General features: G+C 34.5%; 2 protein-coding genes across 2 annotated transcripts; both read right to left on the bottom strand.

Moving 5' to 3' along the window:
- Window positions 1–472: 472 nt before the first annotated feature.
- On the bottom strand, window positions 473–2,245 carry LOC143623441 (uncharacterized). Its single transcript, XM_077094352.1, has 5 exons — window positions 2,145–2,245; window positions 1,461–1,699; window positions 1,252–1,391; window positions 714–909; window positions 473–486 (listed from the first exon to the last, which is right to left on the bottom strand). The coding sequence occupies exons 1-5, from the start codon at window positions 2,243–2,245 to the stop codon at window positions 473–475; spliced, it is 690 nt and encodes a 229-aa protein (XP_076950467.1).
- A 4,937-nt stretch (window positions 2,246–7,182) lies between these two features.
- On the bottom strand, window positions 7,183–9,744 carry LOC143624103 (leucine-rich repeat receptor protein kinase HPCA1-like). The gene is made up of 2 exons (XM_077094843.1): window positions 9,296–9,744; window positions 7,183–7,844 (listed from the first exon to the last, which is right to left on the bottom strand). Exons 1-2 carry the CDS (start codon window positions 9,741–9,743, stop codon window positions 7,183–7,185), a joined length of 1,110 nt encoding a protein of 369 aa, XP_076950958.1. The 5' UTR covers window position 9,744.
- Window positions 9,745–15,731: the final 5,987 nt, after the last annotated feature.

Below are 15,731 nucleotides of genomic sequence, written 5' to 3'. Positions count from 1 at the left end.
AACTCGAACATGAATTGTTAAGCCCATTTATGTAAACATGTTAAGCGAGTTGACGGGTGGTAATCAAGTTGTAAACGGTGTTTTTCAAGTTGGTGGGCTGTACAAAATGGGTTAAAACGGGTTATGGCTTGACGTGTTAAAAAAGCCATCGGTTGATGAATTGATCTATTTGGCTTTTAGAGGGTCGAACAAAAAGAAGAGCATGGTAAGACTAAAAACACATTGTTGTGTAACTGGTTGTCAGGTCCCCTGTTTCAAACGTATTATTATATATATTCTTATTATATAACTTTTGATGAATCTTAACTTCACATATAGTTTATAATTTTCAAAGATGAATTATGATAAATTTGGGGGGCTAATCCATCAACCTCCAAATACAAAGATTCAAGGACTTGTATACTCAGGTTATTATCAGTAGTACAATTCGTGAATCAGTGGCGGATCTAGACTCAAAACCAAGCGATAGCGCTCAATTTTTTTTTCCTATATTTAATACAATGTTAACGAAACAAATATAAAGAACACGACAACAAATAAATTTAAACTAACCGGGTTAACGAACCAATAGTGGCGGATCTAGGTTGGGCTGTAAATATCTCCTCTTCGGTATTTGATAGCTTGAAACCGAGCCATTACATCTTCTTCATTTACTTTATCAAACGTTTCTCTTTCGACCGCACAAACTAAAGCATTGTTCAAATACTCATTACCCATTCGTGTGCGAAAATCCGTCCTGATAAACTTCATTTTAGAGAAACATCTTTCAACGATTGCAGTTGCAACCGGTAAAACCAATGCTAGCTTCAATATTAGATAAACCAAAGGATAAGTTGTGTGTTTTCCGGTTTCCACCATTGCACGAGCAAGATCACCCATTCCACCCAGTTTTGCAAAATTAGCATCTTCCTTTAAAGTGTAATAAAATGTCGTAAGATCACCCGGAATACACCATCTTTATTCGTTAGTAAAATCATTCGGATACATCTATGAAAAAACCATTATCTTAGATACGTCAAACTTGGAAAACGAATCACAAGGATTTAAACCCGACATATTTTCTAACAAAGTAGTTGAGACCTCACTAAATCTATTTCCAAGTTCTTGAATTTGCATATCCAAGACCGTGTTAGAAACTTCAACCTCAAAATGATGTCGATTAGTAATGACATACTTCCGGTTTCTTTGATTACCATAACTTTCATACATATCTAACATCTTAATCTTGTTTTTTTCGCAAAAAGATGTAACTTTTGCCAACATCTTATCAAATCCGGTTTGTCTTAGATTATTCAATGCTCGATTTGTCTCGCTTATCAACTTAAACGCTTCCAACAAATCTTGACTCTGACTCTTTTTTTGAAGATGTTTTGATAAAACATTTGTGAGGCCTAAAATTTCGTCCAATAAGTGTATATAAAACACAAAATATTCAAGAGTCTTAAAATATGATAGAATACCTTTCGCATTAGATTTTTGTTGCACACTATCTCCATCTAATTTAATAAATTGAAGCACCTCAACAACTTCAGGAAATAATTTTAACAAACTTGTGATTGTTCTATGATAAGAACCCCATCGCGTGTCTCCGGCTCGTGCAAGGGAAACCTCTTGATTTAATCCTTTTCCTGTTTTAATCTCACCAAGAAGAATTTCATTTTTCACTCTCTCACTTTTTAATTCCAACATCATATCTTTTCTTTTACAAGAAACACCAACCGTTTGATAAAGTAAATAAAGAAGATGTAATGGGTTACCAACTGTTTGGTTAATGGGTTTTTTTGTTTGGGCTTTGGCTTTTGATTGTGTTTAAAACATATATTGGTTAAGCTTAAAATCTTAGCCGTAACGTTATTTTTTTCCAGCCGTAATGAAACACGAAAATCGGCCAATTTTTTTTTTACATTACCCGTAAAAATTTGAGCCGTAGCCGTAAGGTATGTCCGCCCCTGTCGTGAACACTTCTAGATAGCACAATCCAAAACATCAATTTCCCTGAAAATGGTGGTGGCAGTATTGGCGATATGTATCTAAACTGAAAACATTTGGCAATGACGAAGTTGAGTAGCCTGATCCAGAGTGTGACACAGCCGTCTTGTGTGTTTTTAGCCACAATGGATGATACTTGAGTGATATACTCGTACCTGAATTGCATAACTATAAGAATAGTTATTAACACGTACAACAACCGTAAGTCGAATGTGTTAGTTGACTTTTTAGAATCTCCTTGATCTTTCACCGTCATCTTTATGCACGAAAGTGACACCGGAAACCGAAATTTAATTTTTTGATTGATGAATTTTATTTTGCTTAGACAAGTATGGGTCAAACAGGTATATATAATGGCTGTGATTAACCTACCGGCCGTGGAAAAGAAGGAAACTTGCTAACCAAACTTCTAATGAATTGGTCAAGGCATTTTATTGTTTTAAATATGATGGTATCTTTTAATCAACTAGTTATGTAGGCCCATGCAAAGCATAAGTATAATATGTGAGGCTTATTCAGTTGTTAATTTAATATAACACATTGTGCCAAAAACATTTTAATGTCTGTAGAGAAAGCCAAAGTTGTAATAGGTAGACCTCGTATTCACTTGTTATGACACTGCCACATCTTGTCTTCTTTAGAAATCTGACCAACTTCCACAAGTGATTGATGCATAGTAAAGTATGTCTTGAAGCCAACTCGGAATCTCTCAGTTGTGCTTGGCTGTGTTAGGTTGTCTGGTTGAATTGTTTAACTAAAAAATACATACTTTTATCCGTGCAAAAATTGTCAACCGTAACCTATACACACTTGAAATCATGTAATCCTAGCACACTTTGAGTTATAAATGGGAGAGAAGTTATTGTGTTTTAGGAAACAATTGTTTTGTTTCTTTATGCCGATAATATGGTGTATATTACTATATTTTGCCTGATCACTTCAGCTTTCACAAGCGATTGATGTGGAGGTTGTATGTTTTGGAGCTTACTAGTAATATGGTCCAAGTATCATTAGAGGTGCTAATTGTGTTAGGTAACTTAGGTTGACTGGTTGAATTGTTTAACCTGAACATGACATGCATTTTTGTTAGTGAAAAAATGTTAACCCTAACCCTTACACACTTATAACTTATAATCGTGAACTTGAGCATGAACTGTTTAATCCATTTATGTAGACGTGTCAAGCGGGTTGGCAGATGATAAACAAGTTGTAAACGTGTTAAATCAGAGTCTGATGATGGAATTGGGTCATTATTTATAGAAACGAAACATTAACTTCACATACAATTTACAAAGATGAATTATACTATATATTGGGAAGTTTCATCAACATCCAAATACAAAGTTTCAGGGACTTGTATATTAAGGTTATTATCAGCAGTACAATTCATGAACACTTCTAGATAGAACAATCCAAAACATTAATTTCCCCGAAAATGGAGGTGACAACATTGGCGATACGTATTTGAACTGAAAACATTTGGCAATGACAATATTGAGAAGCTTGATCGAGAGGACGACACAACCCTCTTGTATGCATTTCGCCACAATGGTTAGTACTTGAATTATATGTTCATGCCTGAAATGCACAGCTATAATAACGGTTAATAACGTGTATAACCACAAGTCGGTTGTTTTTGTTGACTTTTGAGACCCCTCGTGCATTCTTATTGTCATTTTTATGCACAAATTAGCGAGACCATAAATCGAAATTTATGTTTATGCGTGAAGAAGAATTGGAATTGATAAACTTTATTTTGCTAAGATGAGTAAGGCCCAAGCAAGTATTTATAATGGTTGTGAGCTTGTGATTAATTAACCTACCGGCCGTGGAAAAGAAGAAAACTTGTTAAGCAAACTTCTAACGAATTGGTGTTGACCAATTTCGGGAGACTTTTTTTTCTATTTCAATATGATGGTATCTTTAATGTCAATCCAACTAGTTGTGTAGCCCCATGTGAAGCATAAATTTAATATGTTAAGACTTAATTTGATTCTTGATTTAATATATAGACACTATGCCCATAGCTACTAAATATATATAGAGAAGGCCACACTAGCAATAGGTAGATACCTCGTATTCACATAGTTTACTTTTATTGCATTCAAGCTGTATATAATCCATCCTGGTTATGTCAAATGGCTTGGTCAACATATTAATTATGTATAAAAATGGGTAAAAAATGTATGTGAGTAAAGCCATACAGCCTGTTGTAAGTGTAGGGTCAAAACTGGTACAATTTGTATTGATATTGGGTAGGTTAGATTGTAATATTGACTAAGATAGTGTTGACATTTACCCTTTAGATGCAATATTTCTTTCAGTGTAGATCGGAGCATATATATCTCATTTTCAATAGTTTTAAAGGTACAAATTAAGTTATGGTTTTAAGGGAAATTCTTTTGCGTCTGCAATTCCAGTAGGACTAGGTGTGTTGTTGCTTTTGTGTGAGGAGATGTTACAAACTATTTAACTGATTTTTATGCCGGAGAGGTATCTATGCCAAACCATGTTCATGCTTGTAATTAACAACACTATTTTTTGTTTAAAATTAAAACGTTTTGTTTTCTTTTTAGGTGCAGTATCAATATGATCAATTTCTTTACAGAAGTAAAGATTATGTCGTTCCTGAACACCAAGGTTTGTTGAGCGTTTCCAAATGTTCATTTGTCGCAAGTCTTTTCTCTCATGTTTACATTTTTTTAGTTTGATTTTAGATTAATCTTTTGTATTTGTTATTTTTTGAGGACTCCTTTAGCTAGATGCGATCATCAAGATAATAAACTTAGCAATTGGACCACATTATTTAAAGTAACCAAATGATATTTTTTTAATTTCAAATATGTTGGGTTCCTAAACATAAACTATTACTGTCATCTGTTTGTATTCCTACAATTTATTATAAATAAAAACACACAAGATTAATGTAAAAGTATATCAAACATTTGAAATTCATTTAGATGTGTAACAAATATACTTATGTTATCTAATGTTTCCACTCATGTGTGACACGGATTACTAGCCTAGTTTAATACAAATACTATGCCAAAATCTACTAAATATATATAAAGAAGGCCACACTAGTAATAGGTAGATACCTCGTATTCACTTGTCATGACACTACTACATACAACTCTACTTGGCGTACACTTGTTTCGACATTAGTAAATCATTCACAAAGTTGTATAAGCGGCTCTTGGGTTGTGCAAAGTGGGCGACCGGCCGGGACACGTTTTCTTTGGGGGCACAAATTTTTAAAAAAATTCTCGATGTTATATACGTTGAATACCCGAATGTTTCAAATCTCACTATTTTTATATTGCTCAAACACCCTTTTGACCCCCTTTTTTGGATTATCCAAAGATTTATAGGCCCGCTAAAATTTGAAAAAGACCATGTACTTTCAAGCAATATAAAAAAAACGAATAGGCGTGATAATAGCAGAGCCAACTTCGAACACCAGTAGTCATGAATTTAGGGATGAGCAAAATCGGTACTGATTCCGGTTGATACCGATACCGGTACCGAAATCGACCGATTTGGTACCGTCGGTACCAATTTTTTGAGTTTCGGTACCGGTACCGGGACCTATTTCCCGAATTTTTACCTTCAATCTCGGTCCCGTACCGGTACCGAACCGAACTTTTCAGTACCGGTACCAAGAATTTGTAATTTCTGGGACCGAGATTTTTGGGACCGGGAGCGGTCGGTACCAGTACGGTCCGATCTCATCCCTAGTCATGATAGCATCTGCAAAAATGAGTTTTTCGAAATTATAGTTATTAAAATCGTATTTTCGACCCAAAATGCCTTAAGAAATACTTAGCGGGTTGACGATGATAGTTATCGAGAATGGAACATTAGAGAACATAAACTGCGAAGAGCACCAATTTGCTATAAAAATGTTATGAGAGTTTCACAAAACCTTAATTAGCTATTAGCCTATTAAGTATGTAATAAACTCATTCTAATATCATGATTTTCTAATTGTTATGCTTGTCTATATAGCTTTAATCAGCGTATAAAAATGTGTTTACATTATTTAGTACGTTAAAGTTTAAGAGGCATATTTTTTTCGGCTCGACCGAGACACGTGAATTCTCAAAGACGGCCCTGGTTGTATTGTAACTCAATACAATGTAATTATTGTATTAAATAAAGATTAAAAACCCAATTGTAACCAAATATATATATATATATATATATATATATATATATAGAAAATGATTCAAATAAAAAAAAAGAGTTTCCTAGGAATAGTAAGAACCAATAGATTTTTGACATGTGACATTACAACATATAGTGAAAGAACAAATCTAAGAAACTATGTCGGTTATAATAGTAAAAGAGTAATTCTATAAAACTATGACGGTTTTTGATAATTTTAAATCTCAACCATTGATTAACATGATCTAATGGCTATGATTTATTCTATGTCTTCCTAGAAAACTACTTGTTTTTAAGATAACCCCAGAGAGTGAGAGAGAATGAAATATGTAATCAACCTTTTAATTTAAAAATACAAAGACTACAAAGTTAGAGGACAAGATTTAGCGATAGATTAAGCAGTCATAAAACATGTCTCATTTCCTGTCTTCTCAATGTATCGCTAAATCTTGTTCTCTGATGATTAGCTTCGAGTATTGTTATTGAAACAAACGTCAGTGGTAGGATAAGCAATGGCCAAATTTTAAGTATGGACTATTATCGACCACTATGTTATAATTTGAATTATTAAAATTCAATTTCTTAAACTTTTTAGATAAACAAATTTTTATATAAAATTATGATGCAAGTTTTATATATGTTAATATATTTGAAAATTAAGATGCTTTTATTATAATACTTTTATTTATTTTTTAAATATTTATTTTCTTGATTTGGCTACAAATTTTATTAATTTAGTTTTAATATATTACTTTTAGTTATTTTCTAATTTTTCTATGAGTTTTATTATCTTATATATTAATTGATTTTAATTTTTTTATATATATATATAAGTAATTGTCATAGAAACACGGAAAAAATAAAAAAAAAATAGATTAATAAAAAAAATGAAGTAAAATAGTGATATTTTGCATCACTTCTCTATGTTATAAATAATGTTATATACAATGTAGGTGTAATGCACCTACGTATGTGTACTAACACACGCTAACAATGTACGTATATACTTGCTACCGATGAGTCTAATCATACAGGCAATTCACTTTCAGGTGGATGCTCCATACAACTCGATATCTTATGCGCAATTTCTGCCATATTTGGTCTTGCCATCGAGTTCTCTAGCAATGCCATATTTGCAACATGGACTAGAACTCTAAGTTGTTCGACGTTCACTTGGCCATTTAGCTTTGGATCCAACATACCCATCAAAGCCTCCGCATCCTGATCTTTTCGGTACTCACTTGTCCACTCAGCTAGGGTTATCGAGCCTTGCAAAGATTTCATCCCTGTTATGAGCTCAAGCAATAAAACACCAAAGCTATATACGTCACTCTTTGGTGATACTAGACCCGTGTTGAGGTAATTGGTATCAACATAGCCTAATGAGCCCCGTATGATTGTCGGTGTTTGAGCAGTGAAATCATCATGATGTCCTAATTTGCATAGCCCGAAGTCTGCAAGTTTAGCATGATCGTCATTTACGAGAAGGATGTTGGATGACTTGACGTCCCTATGGATGACTGGAGGGTCTGCGACTGAGTGGAGGTAGTCGAGGGCGTACGCAATGTCTAGGGCAATGCTTAAACGACTGGACCACGAGAGGCATCCTGAAGACTTGCCTTTGTGGTTGTGTAGTCGATCAAAAAGGCTCTTGTTAGGCATGTATTCCAGTAGAAGAAGCTGTTCACCTGTGATAGTTACAGAAACATGGTTGATAAAGGCGGAAGAACTTAATAATAATAATAATAATAATAATAATACGGTTTTTAGAAGCAAACTCACACATCAATACTCCCTAGACTATTGGAATGCATTATGCATATCAGATGAGGGTTTTTAGTATTGGTCCATTATAACCTACTACTAAATTTACTCTATTTTGTCCTCGGTGTGATTTGTACCCTCATCAATTGAGAAAAGAGTTCACATTTTCGATATTTGCTATCATTCGGTTAGAAGCCCTTTGATATAAATAACATTAGTATTTTCTTGTGATTACATATGCACAATTAAATAGGCGAGGTGAAATAGTTAGCTAGCTAAAACTTGTATTTGGAAGGGTGTACATATGCACAATTTATGTTTTATATCATGCACTTTAGGTGTTTTTAATTTAAAAATATTAAAAGTTATGCTATTTAAACAAGATTAAATTTATTAACATATAAGCTCGAAATAAAAACATTAAAACTTATTATGCTTCTTTACAAAGGAGAAATGAACTTTTAACACCTAATATTGAAAAGTTAATTTTTAACCCTTAATATTGAGATAGCGTTGTCATGGTTCAAAGAGCATTAGCCTGAAAAAATGGTTGCGTGTGGTTCAAAGAAGATATGTCTAGTAATACCAGCAAGTGAGATGCCAAAATTGGTTCGTTTCAAACTGACTTTGGCTCAAAACGGGTTTAAGCAAAACATGTTTTAGTTAAAATGGGTCAATTAAGAAAGTGTCAGCTTGGTTTAGTAAAAACGCGTTCTGACAATATAGCCTTGGATTGAAACTAGCCGTTTTAATAATAATAACAAGGTATCAAAATGATAAACGCGCTATATATTTGTCATGCCGATTAGTGGCTCAAATAACCTGAGTATAGTTGATCTGAGATTATTTGAATAAACCCATATACAAATAACATGCATCAAGGGCCATTTTGTAAACTTGCACGAATTCTAGAAAATAATATAATGAAAATGTTTATGTTTATTGAAAATCATTGAAGAAAGAATACTTAGTTTCCAACAAGATAATCCCTTAGGAATATTATCCTAGGCCATTACGGAGGGATACAAAGCTAGGAATATGCATCATCGAAACTTTGGTGATCTTGTTTGATAGTTGTTTTTCTCTTTATGTCCGTTTGGTAAAAGAGAGAAAATAGCATACATGTGACGATCACTTTATATTAAAGTCTTAATAAAAGTACAAACTATATATAAAGTTTTAAATTGTTTGTTTATGATATGATTCTAAAATTCCAACATAATTTTAGGAAATATATATATAAAAACGAAATAATTTACGATGAGTAAGGTTAATCCGATATTTTTGCTTAAACCTTTCTTTCTAAATTAAAGTAACTATGATCAACAAATACTTTAAGCTGAGTAAGGTTAATCCAAAATACTATTGAACTTACCTTTGTCTAGGCAAAAACCCAACAAGCCAACCAAGTTAGGGTGACAAATCCTAAGCAAGATGGAGACTTCATCAAGAAACATCTTCTGGCAGCCACCTCTCTCCTCCATCACCCTTTTCACCGCGCCAAACCTTCCATCCCCGAGCTCTGCAAGATAAACATACGACGTGGCTCCAACACCTATTCGAATTCGGAAATCTCTCGTTGCGACCTTGATTTCCTCAAGTGCGTATGTCCTAATAGTCTTAGTAGTAGACAATGAAGATAACTCTCTGTCTTTCTGACTATGGTCACTCCTTTGTGCTTTAGCCAAAGCTCTTGCTTTTGCTTTGCAATCAATATAGATTGCTAGTTTTCGCAATAAGATGGTGAGAATGATGATCAATACTATTGCTCCTCCTATCCACATGTTTTCTGATGAAGATGTGTGCATGGCTATCTTTCCCATGATTATGTGATCTTGGACCTTTTTTAACCCAAACCCAACAAAAAGCGGGTGTGATTAAATGATTTGGGTGCTTGATAATCTTTCGATATAAAGCATGTGAAAGGATATGAACTTATATTCATGAGGAGGGAGTAAAGAGAGAGACTTATCAATTGTTGGAATGAGATCGAATATCCTTACGTTTGGAGGGTAGTAGGATTGTAAGTGGTCAACCAAGTCAAAATATTGGTTATGAGCATGAGAAAACATGAGTACATGTGTACTTAAGGGTCTTAATTGTGTCTTTAGTTGTTTTACCCTTGAAATTTTTAACTCTATAAAATCTAGAAAGCCAAAACAAAGTTCCAATTATATTACTTTGAACATGACACGAAGATAGGGATAACCTTTATCTTGACTTCTTGATTATTATCTTTTTGGCAAGTGTTACTTGGAACACACCTTCAACTGCTTGCTTATTTAAGACAAGAGTTACTAAAAATGTTTCTCCAAATGTAACGAGAAAAAGTCAAGGATCGATTTGGACCAGCAACTTTTTAGAAGACTAACAATTTAGAGAGATATTGGGCTTAACTGGATCTGTTCTGGTCAGGCTTTGATCTAGGATGATTTACAAAATTGTAAAGTCGATCTGTTATGATGGAGTGATTGTTGGCCTTTAAACGTGTGGCTCTCAAGGATCAAACTATTACTTGGTACCTTGTCACCCTTGGGTAGCATGCGTTGAATGATTGGATGTAAATGATTATAACTCGAAGCGGGTATGTTACAAGATGCTTTCCAATACAACAATTAAATTATATCTTCTAACTTTTAGTGATTTTGACAACCATCTCATAAATGCTCGTCAGTATCATATAACATGTCAACTATTTCGTTGTCTATGCACATACCATAATATCTAACACTATTTGTATGCAACCTTTATCATCTCTCGTATTTGGTACTTGAGAAAGATGATCTTCTATCTCCTGCCTTTGTCCACCATGGTTTTAACACACATGAATAATTAAGCTTGCATCCAAATCTACACAAGTTGGCCTTGACAATGTGTTCTATTTAAACCTAAAGCAAACGGATGCTTAACCTTGTTGCTCTTCTTTCTTTCCTCACGAGAAAATAGAAAGATTGAATGGAATATTACAGAGATATAATTCTTGTCATGATTGGTGAACTAACACAACTTCTAATTGTTATGACATTTGAAACAACGACACCTAATAGTAATAATAGTTCCAGAAAATCTCTTCTCATTTTCTTCGGCAAATCTATTTGTAAGGCCAATAATTAGTGACTTGTGATATCAAGGTACGAAACCCGTTAAATATATACGGTCAAGTTAATAATAATGTCGCGGGAAATCCGGATACAAGACGAGAGCTTTGGTGCACGAGTTAGTTTCAACGGGTAGGAGATCTTCTAAAATATTTGTTTAACTATAAATAGGACTTGATGTGTAGGTAAAAGAAAGTGTTTATAGTGTTTAATATCGTGTGCTTTACTTGTTTATATGTATCGAACACGGTTACTTTGATTGGTTTTAAGATTGTAGGTGCTCGAAGTTTAAAGGAACTAATCGAGAGCTTAAATATGTGTTTTGGAAGCTTTTGGATGGAACCGAAGGAACGTGAGCGCAATACAAGGGAGAAAGATGAAATTTGGTCAAATCAGAGTTGGCGTACCATATGCCAAAATCAGCGTACGATAGAAAGTGTGGAGTATGGCTTTGTCAGAGTTAGTGTATGGTACGGCAGACTTGGCGTACCATACGCCAAGTGACGGCCTGATGCGAAAAATTCCGAAAATTTCACTATAAAACCATATGTTTTAGGGGTTTGGGGAAGATCCTTTCCCAACCATTTTTGGGGTTTCTAAGGCTGATTTTGGATCTCCCTAATCATCCCAATCACCTCTCTAATTGTGTTTCCTTCAACCGAATTAAGATCGGAAGCTGCTATCTCCATGAGGCAAGGTTAAACCATTGTGTTCACTTTAGGCTAGGGTTTTGTGTAAACTCACTTTGATCAGATTTTATGAGCTTTAATGATTAAAAACTTCGTTGATTTTGTTAATTGATCTTGTTTACTTTGTCAATCAATAGTTTAAACAATTTTTGTTTTGATTATCAATCCTTGCATCACTTATCTGGTTGTGTTCATCAACATTTAGGGTTAGCTCTTGTGTCATTGAACCGATAATCTCTAGTCATTGTAGTGTAATTATTTTCATAATATAAAACTGGTAATTGGGTAGATCGTGTTCAGTTGTGTCAATAATTCGGTTAGGGTATCATTTGTTATCACAACCAAACGATTAGGTCTAGTAATTACTGCGTAATTGATTTAATTGAATTTGTGGTTTGTTGTTATCGCATACCTGAACCTGAAGTAAAACACTTTTCTCATAATTGTTTATAGACTTTAAAAGTAATCGTTTGTTTTAAATACATCTTTCTAAACTGCTTGACATCGTTTGTCCGCCTAGTTAATTAGTGTAAGTCATGAGACAAACTTTCACTTTCCACTGATTCCTGTGGATACGATCTTACTTAATCGTACTAGTTATAGGTATTTAAGCTTCATAAATACTTGTTTTTTTAGAGCGCGACATTACATCAAAATAGCGTCGTTTCCGCGGAATCAACGTCAAAGTGCTAGTTTAGCTTAATTTTTAGTTTTTGTTTTTATTATTTCTTCTTTAATTTTACACGGGGTGTTAGTTAGGTAACTTTACAGGCTAGTGCAGACGAGATATTTTCGTGAAAAAGAGCCGCTACAGTTTGATCCATGAATTGAGAAAATAGCAAAGAGAAACCGAGCAGCTCGAAAACCCAAAGTAAACTGAAAACTAGAAGCCACAATACCAAAAGCAGAAGACATGAGTATCCGAAATAACCAAGACCCGAATGTCTACCCACCAGATAATCAAGACCAACCCCTTCCTCAAAACAACCCACCACCTAACTGAAACCAAAATGCTAACCGTAACCGAGACCGAAACCAAGTAAACCGTGGAGGGGGCAATCGTAACCAAAGAAGATAGTCAAATTTTGATGACAACCGATCAGTCAGATTTGCCTCACTAAACCGTTAGAGGTCGGCAGAGTTTCAGGACGAGAGACCCGAGGTTAATCAGGCTCACATACGGTTTGAAGACTGGAATATAGGTGATGATGTCATGTTCTATTATGACGAGGAGTAGGAGTTTTTGGATGAATATGGGGCCATTATCAGCAACAAAATCTTCAGAATAACCAAGAACCTCGACAAAACAATCCAGAAAATAAGCAGTATCAAGCACCGAGACGTCAGAATAAACGCGAGCCACAGGTTCCATTTTATGAGTTTGATGATGGAGTACCAAGAGCATATGCTCCACCACCAGTCAGGGGAGTTCAAAGTCATTTCATTCTACAAGTGGCAACGAACCCTCTACCCATCATTATTCCGATTAGAGATGGAAGAACTTTTTTAGTGAGGCAGAGCAATTTAACTGGGTTACCCACGTTTCACGAGAAAGCTACTGGAGAACCATATCCGCACTTGAATTATTTTAACTCCATCTGTGCCACTATCTCAAGTTAGGGTTTTACTGCGTATGAGGTGATAATGGTTGTATTCCAGTTTAGTTTGAAGGATGCAGCAAAATAGTGGTTCTTATCGTTGCCGTCAGCTAGTATTTACACATGGCGGGATTTGGCGCAACAATACTTGGATGAATATTATACGCCACATAGAACCACCGAGGCTCTAAACGCCATTCGGAACTTTCAGCAGAGCACGGGTGAAACCTTCTATGAGACCTTTTAGAGACTTAAACGATTGTTGAGGACTTGACCACATCATTGAATAGTTTTATGGGAGTTGATAAAGGCATTCCACGATAGTCTCTCCAATGATGATGTTCGAGATCTCAAAGCCACTTCTAATGGATCTTTTCTTGCAAATGATGAAAATGTGGATTGGGGGCATCTGGAAATACATGCAACTAATTCGAAAAGACATGCTTAGTCGAACATAATGGTCAAAAGAGCGGTAATAATGGCGGTAGACAGTCATCGTTTCGATGACAAAATGGATTGACTGGAAAAGAAAGTGGACTGGTTGTTGGATGCAGGTATGCAAGGAAAGGGAAACTCGGGAAAAATGTACCCGGTATATGAGGGTTGTGGTGAGTTGGGGCATGAAGTCACGAGTTGTTGGATGATATGGGCTAAATTATATATAAATATTATAACTATTTCTCACTTTTGAGTGGCTTTAAAGTAGTTTTTATTGAAAAAATGACCTAAATGATTCATATTTATATTTTATGGTTACAAAAGACAACGAGCTGAATTGATATCTTTATACTATATTATATCAACTGATTAAAATGTTGTTTATGTATATGAATTTAAACTTAGGTTGGTATCATTCACGTAAACTTAGAAGGGTTTTTAATTTGAAAAGTCAAGGTTGGTATCCTAAAGATTTATCATGGTCTTGAATCTTGAGTTTAATTTATATATTATATATTCTTTCCTGTATTCCTATACAAGAAGTCAAAAATGACACATAATTGAATGAGTATATCAAGGCTAATATGAAACCACAAGTAAAGAGGTGAATTAAATCAAAAGTCATGAAGTGGGCCATAAGTCATATGCATATAAGGACCAGCTCGTCAAATAATACGGAACTTGGGCTTGAACCCTTGTAATATTATTAGTTTTGACGACATTATATAATAGGAAGACTTTAATAAAAAAAAAATTTAAAAAAAAGAAAAGGGGGTGTTTTTAAAACCCTACAGGAGGGACGAGGAGATTTGGTACAAAATCAAGAGGGCACCACCCTGTTGGTGCGAATAATCAATCAAGAAAGAAAAGAACAAGCAAGTACACACGTCAACAAAAGTCACGGGAAGAGGAATTAAAAAGCAGACTAGCACGTCAATTATTTAAAAAGCAGGCTAGTTGCTCAATTATATTTATTTCTTTTTCGATAAACCGTATTATTTGTTATATCTTTGTTTCATCAATTATTATGATTGGCTAACTTGTTATACTGCCTGGGTTTGGATGAATACTCTTTAGACTCATTTTATTTTCGGTCTTGGATTAATATTGATTGGTTCATGCTTTGGTAAAGTTTTTATTGTGTTTGGTTGTGATGCATATGCGTATCGGTATTAATTTATGATCAATTTATTGTTCCATATGTGTCTTTGTGAATGTCTTTCATGTATGGATGCATATTAGGTTACTTACTGTGTGTTTGTAACTAGTTTATGGTTTATAGTTAACGTATTCCATAGGAACGTTAATTGAGAGTTTACAGATACCTTATATTCTGTTACTTGAGAGACCGGGAGGTAATTAAGTGTCGTCTGTTTTGGTCTTTTGCGGGTTTGGGTAATGATTGCACGGGAGTGAGTTACCCTAGACTTCTTTAGATTCTTACAGATCCGAGTTATAACCGAATTCAATAGAATACCCCTTTACGACTTAGGGTATATTGTGATTAGAGAGACCGGGAGGTGATTTAATCTTTGGGTACCTTAGCATAGTTAGGTAAAGTGAGACCGGGAGGTTATCCGAACCATTAAACCGTTGAGCTTTACATGACATTTAGGGTTCTTATGTATTGTTGGTGAGACCGGGAGGAAATCTAGCATACTTTAGTTATTCATTAGTTTCATATTTTTAGAATCGGGTTACCAATCATAAATCCAATTCCGAAAGTTTACGAGTTAACTAGTAGGATTCCTTACCTAGGTAGTTGTTTCACCCTATTTGAGTTCTAGTTCTATCTGTTCGTTTCTAGTTTTCGTGTTAGTTTTAGTTTAAGTATTATTTAATTTTTAGTTAATAATTAAAAAACACAAAAATCAATTAAATCTATTTATTTAAGTTATTAGTCAGAGTCTAGTTTTGGTGTCGCTAGTGTCCTTTAGGTTCGATATCCGGACTTCATTAGACATTACTACAGTCGATAGGTACACTTC

The sequence above is a fragment of the Bidens hawaiensis genome, unplaced genomic scaffold (assembly GCF_021521415.1).
Source record: "Bidens hawaiensis isolate Kalapana, Puna unplaced genomic scaffold, B.hawaiensis_p1.1 tig00000369_1, whole genome shotgun sequence".
NCBI lineage: Eukaryota > Viridiplantae > Streptophyta > Magnoliopsida > Asterales > Asteraceae > Bidens > Bidens hawaiensis.
This window is presented reverse-complemented; position numbering and strand designations above follow the sequence as displayed.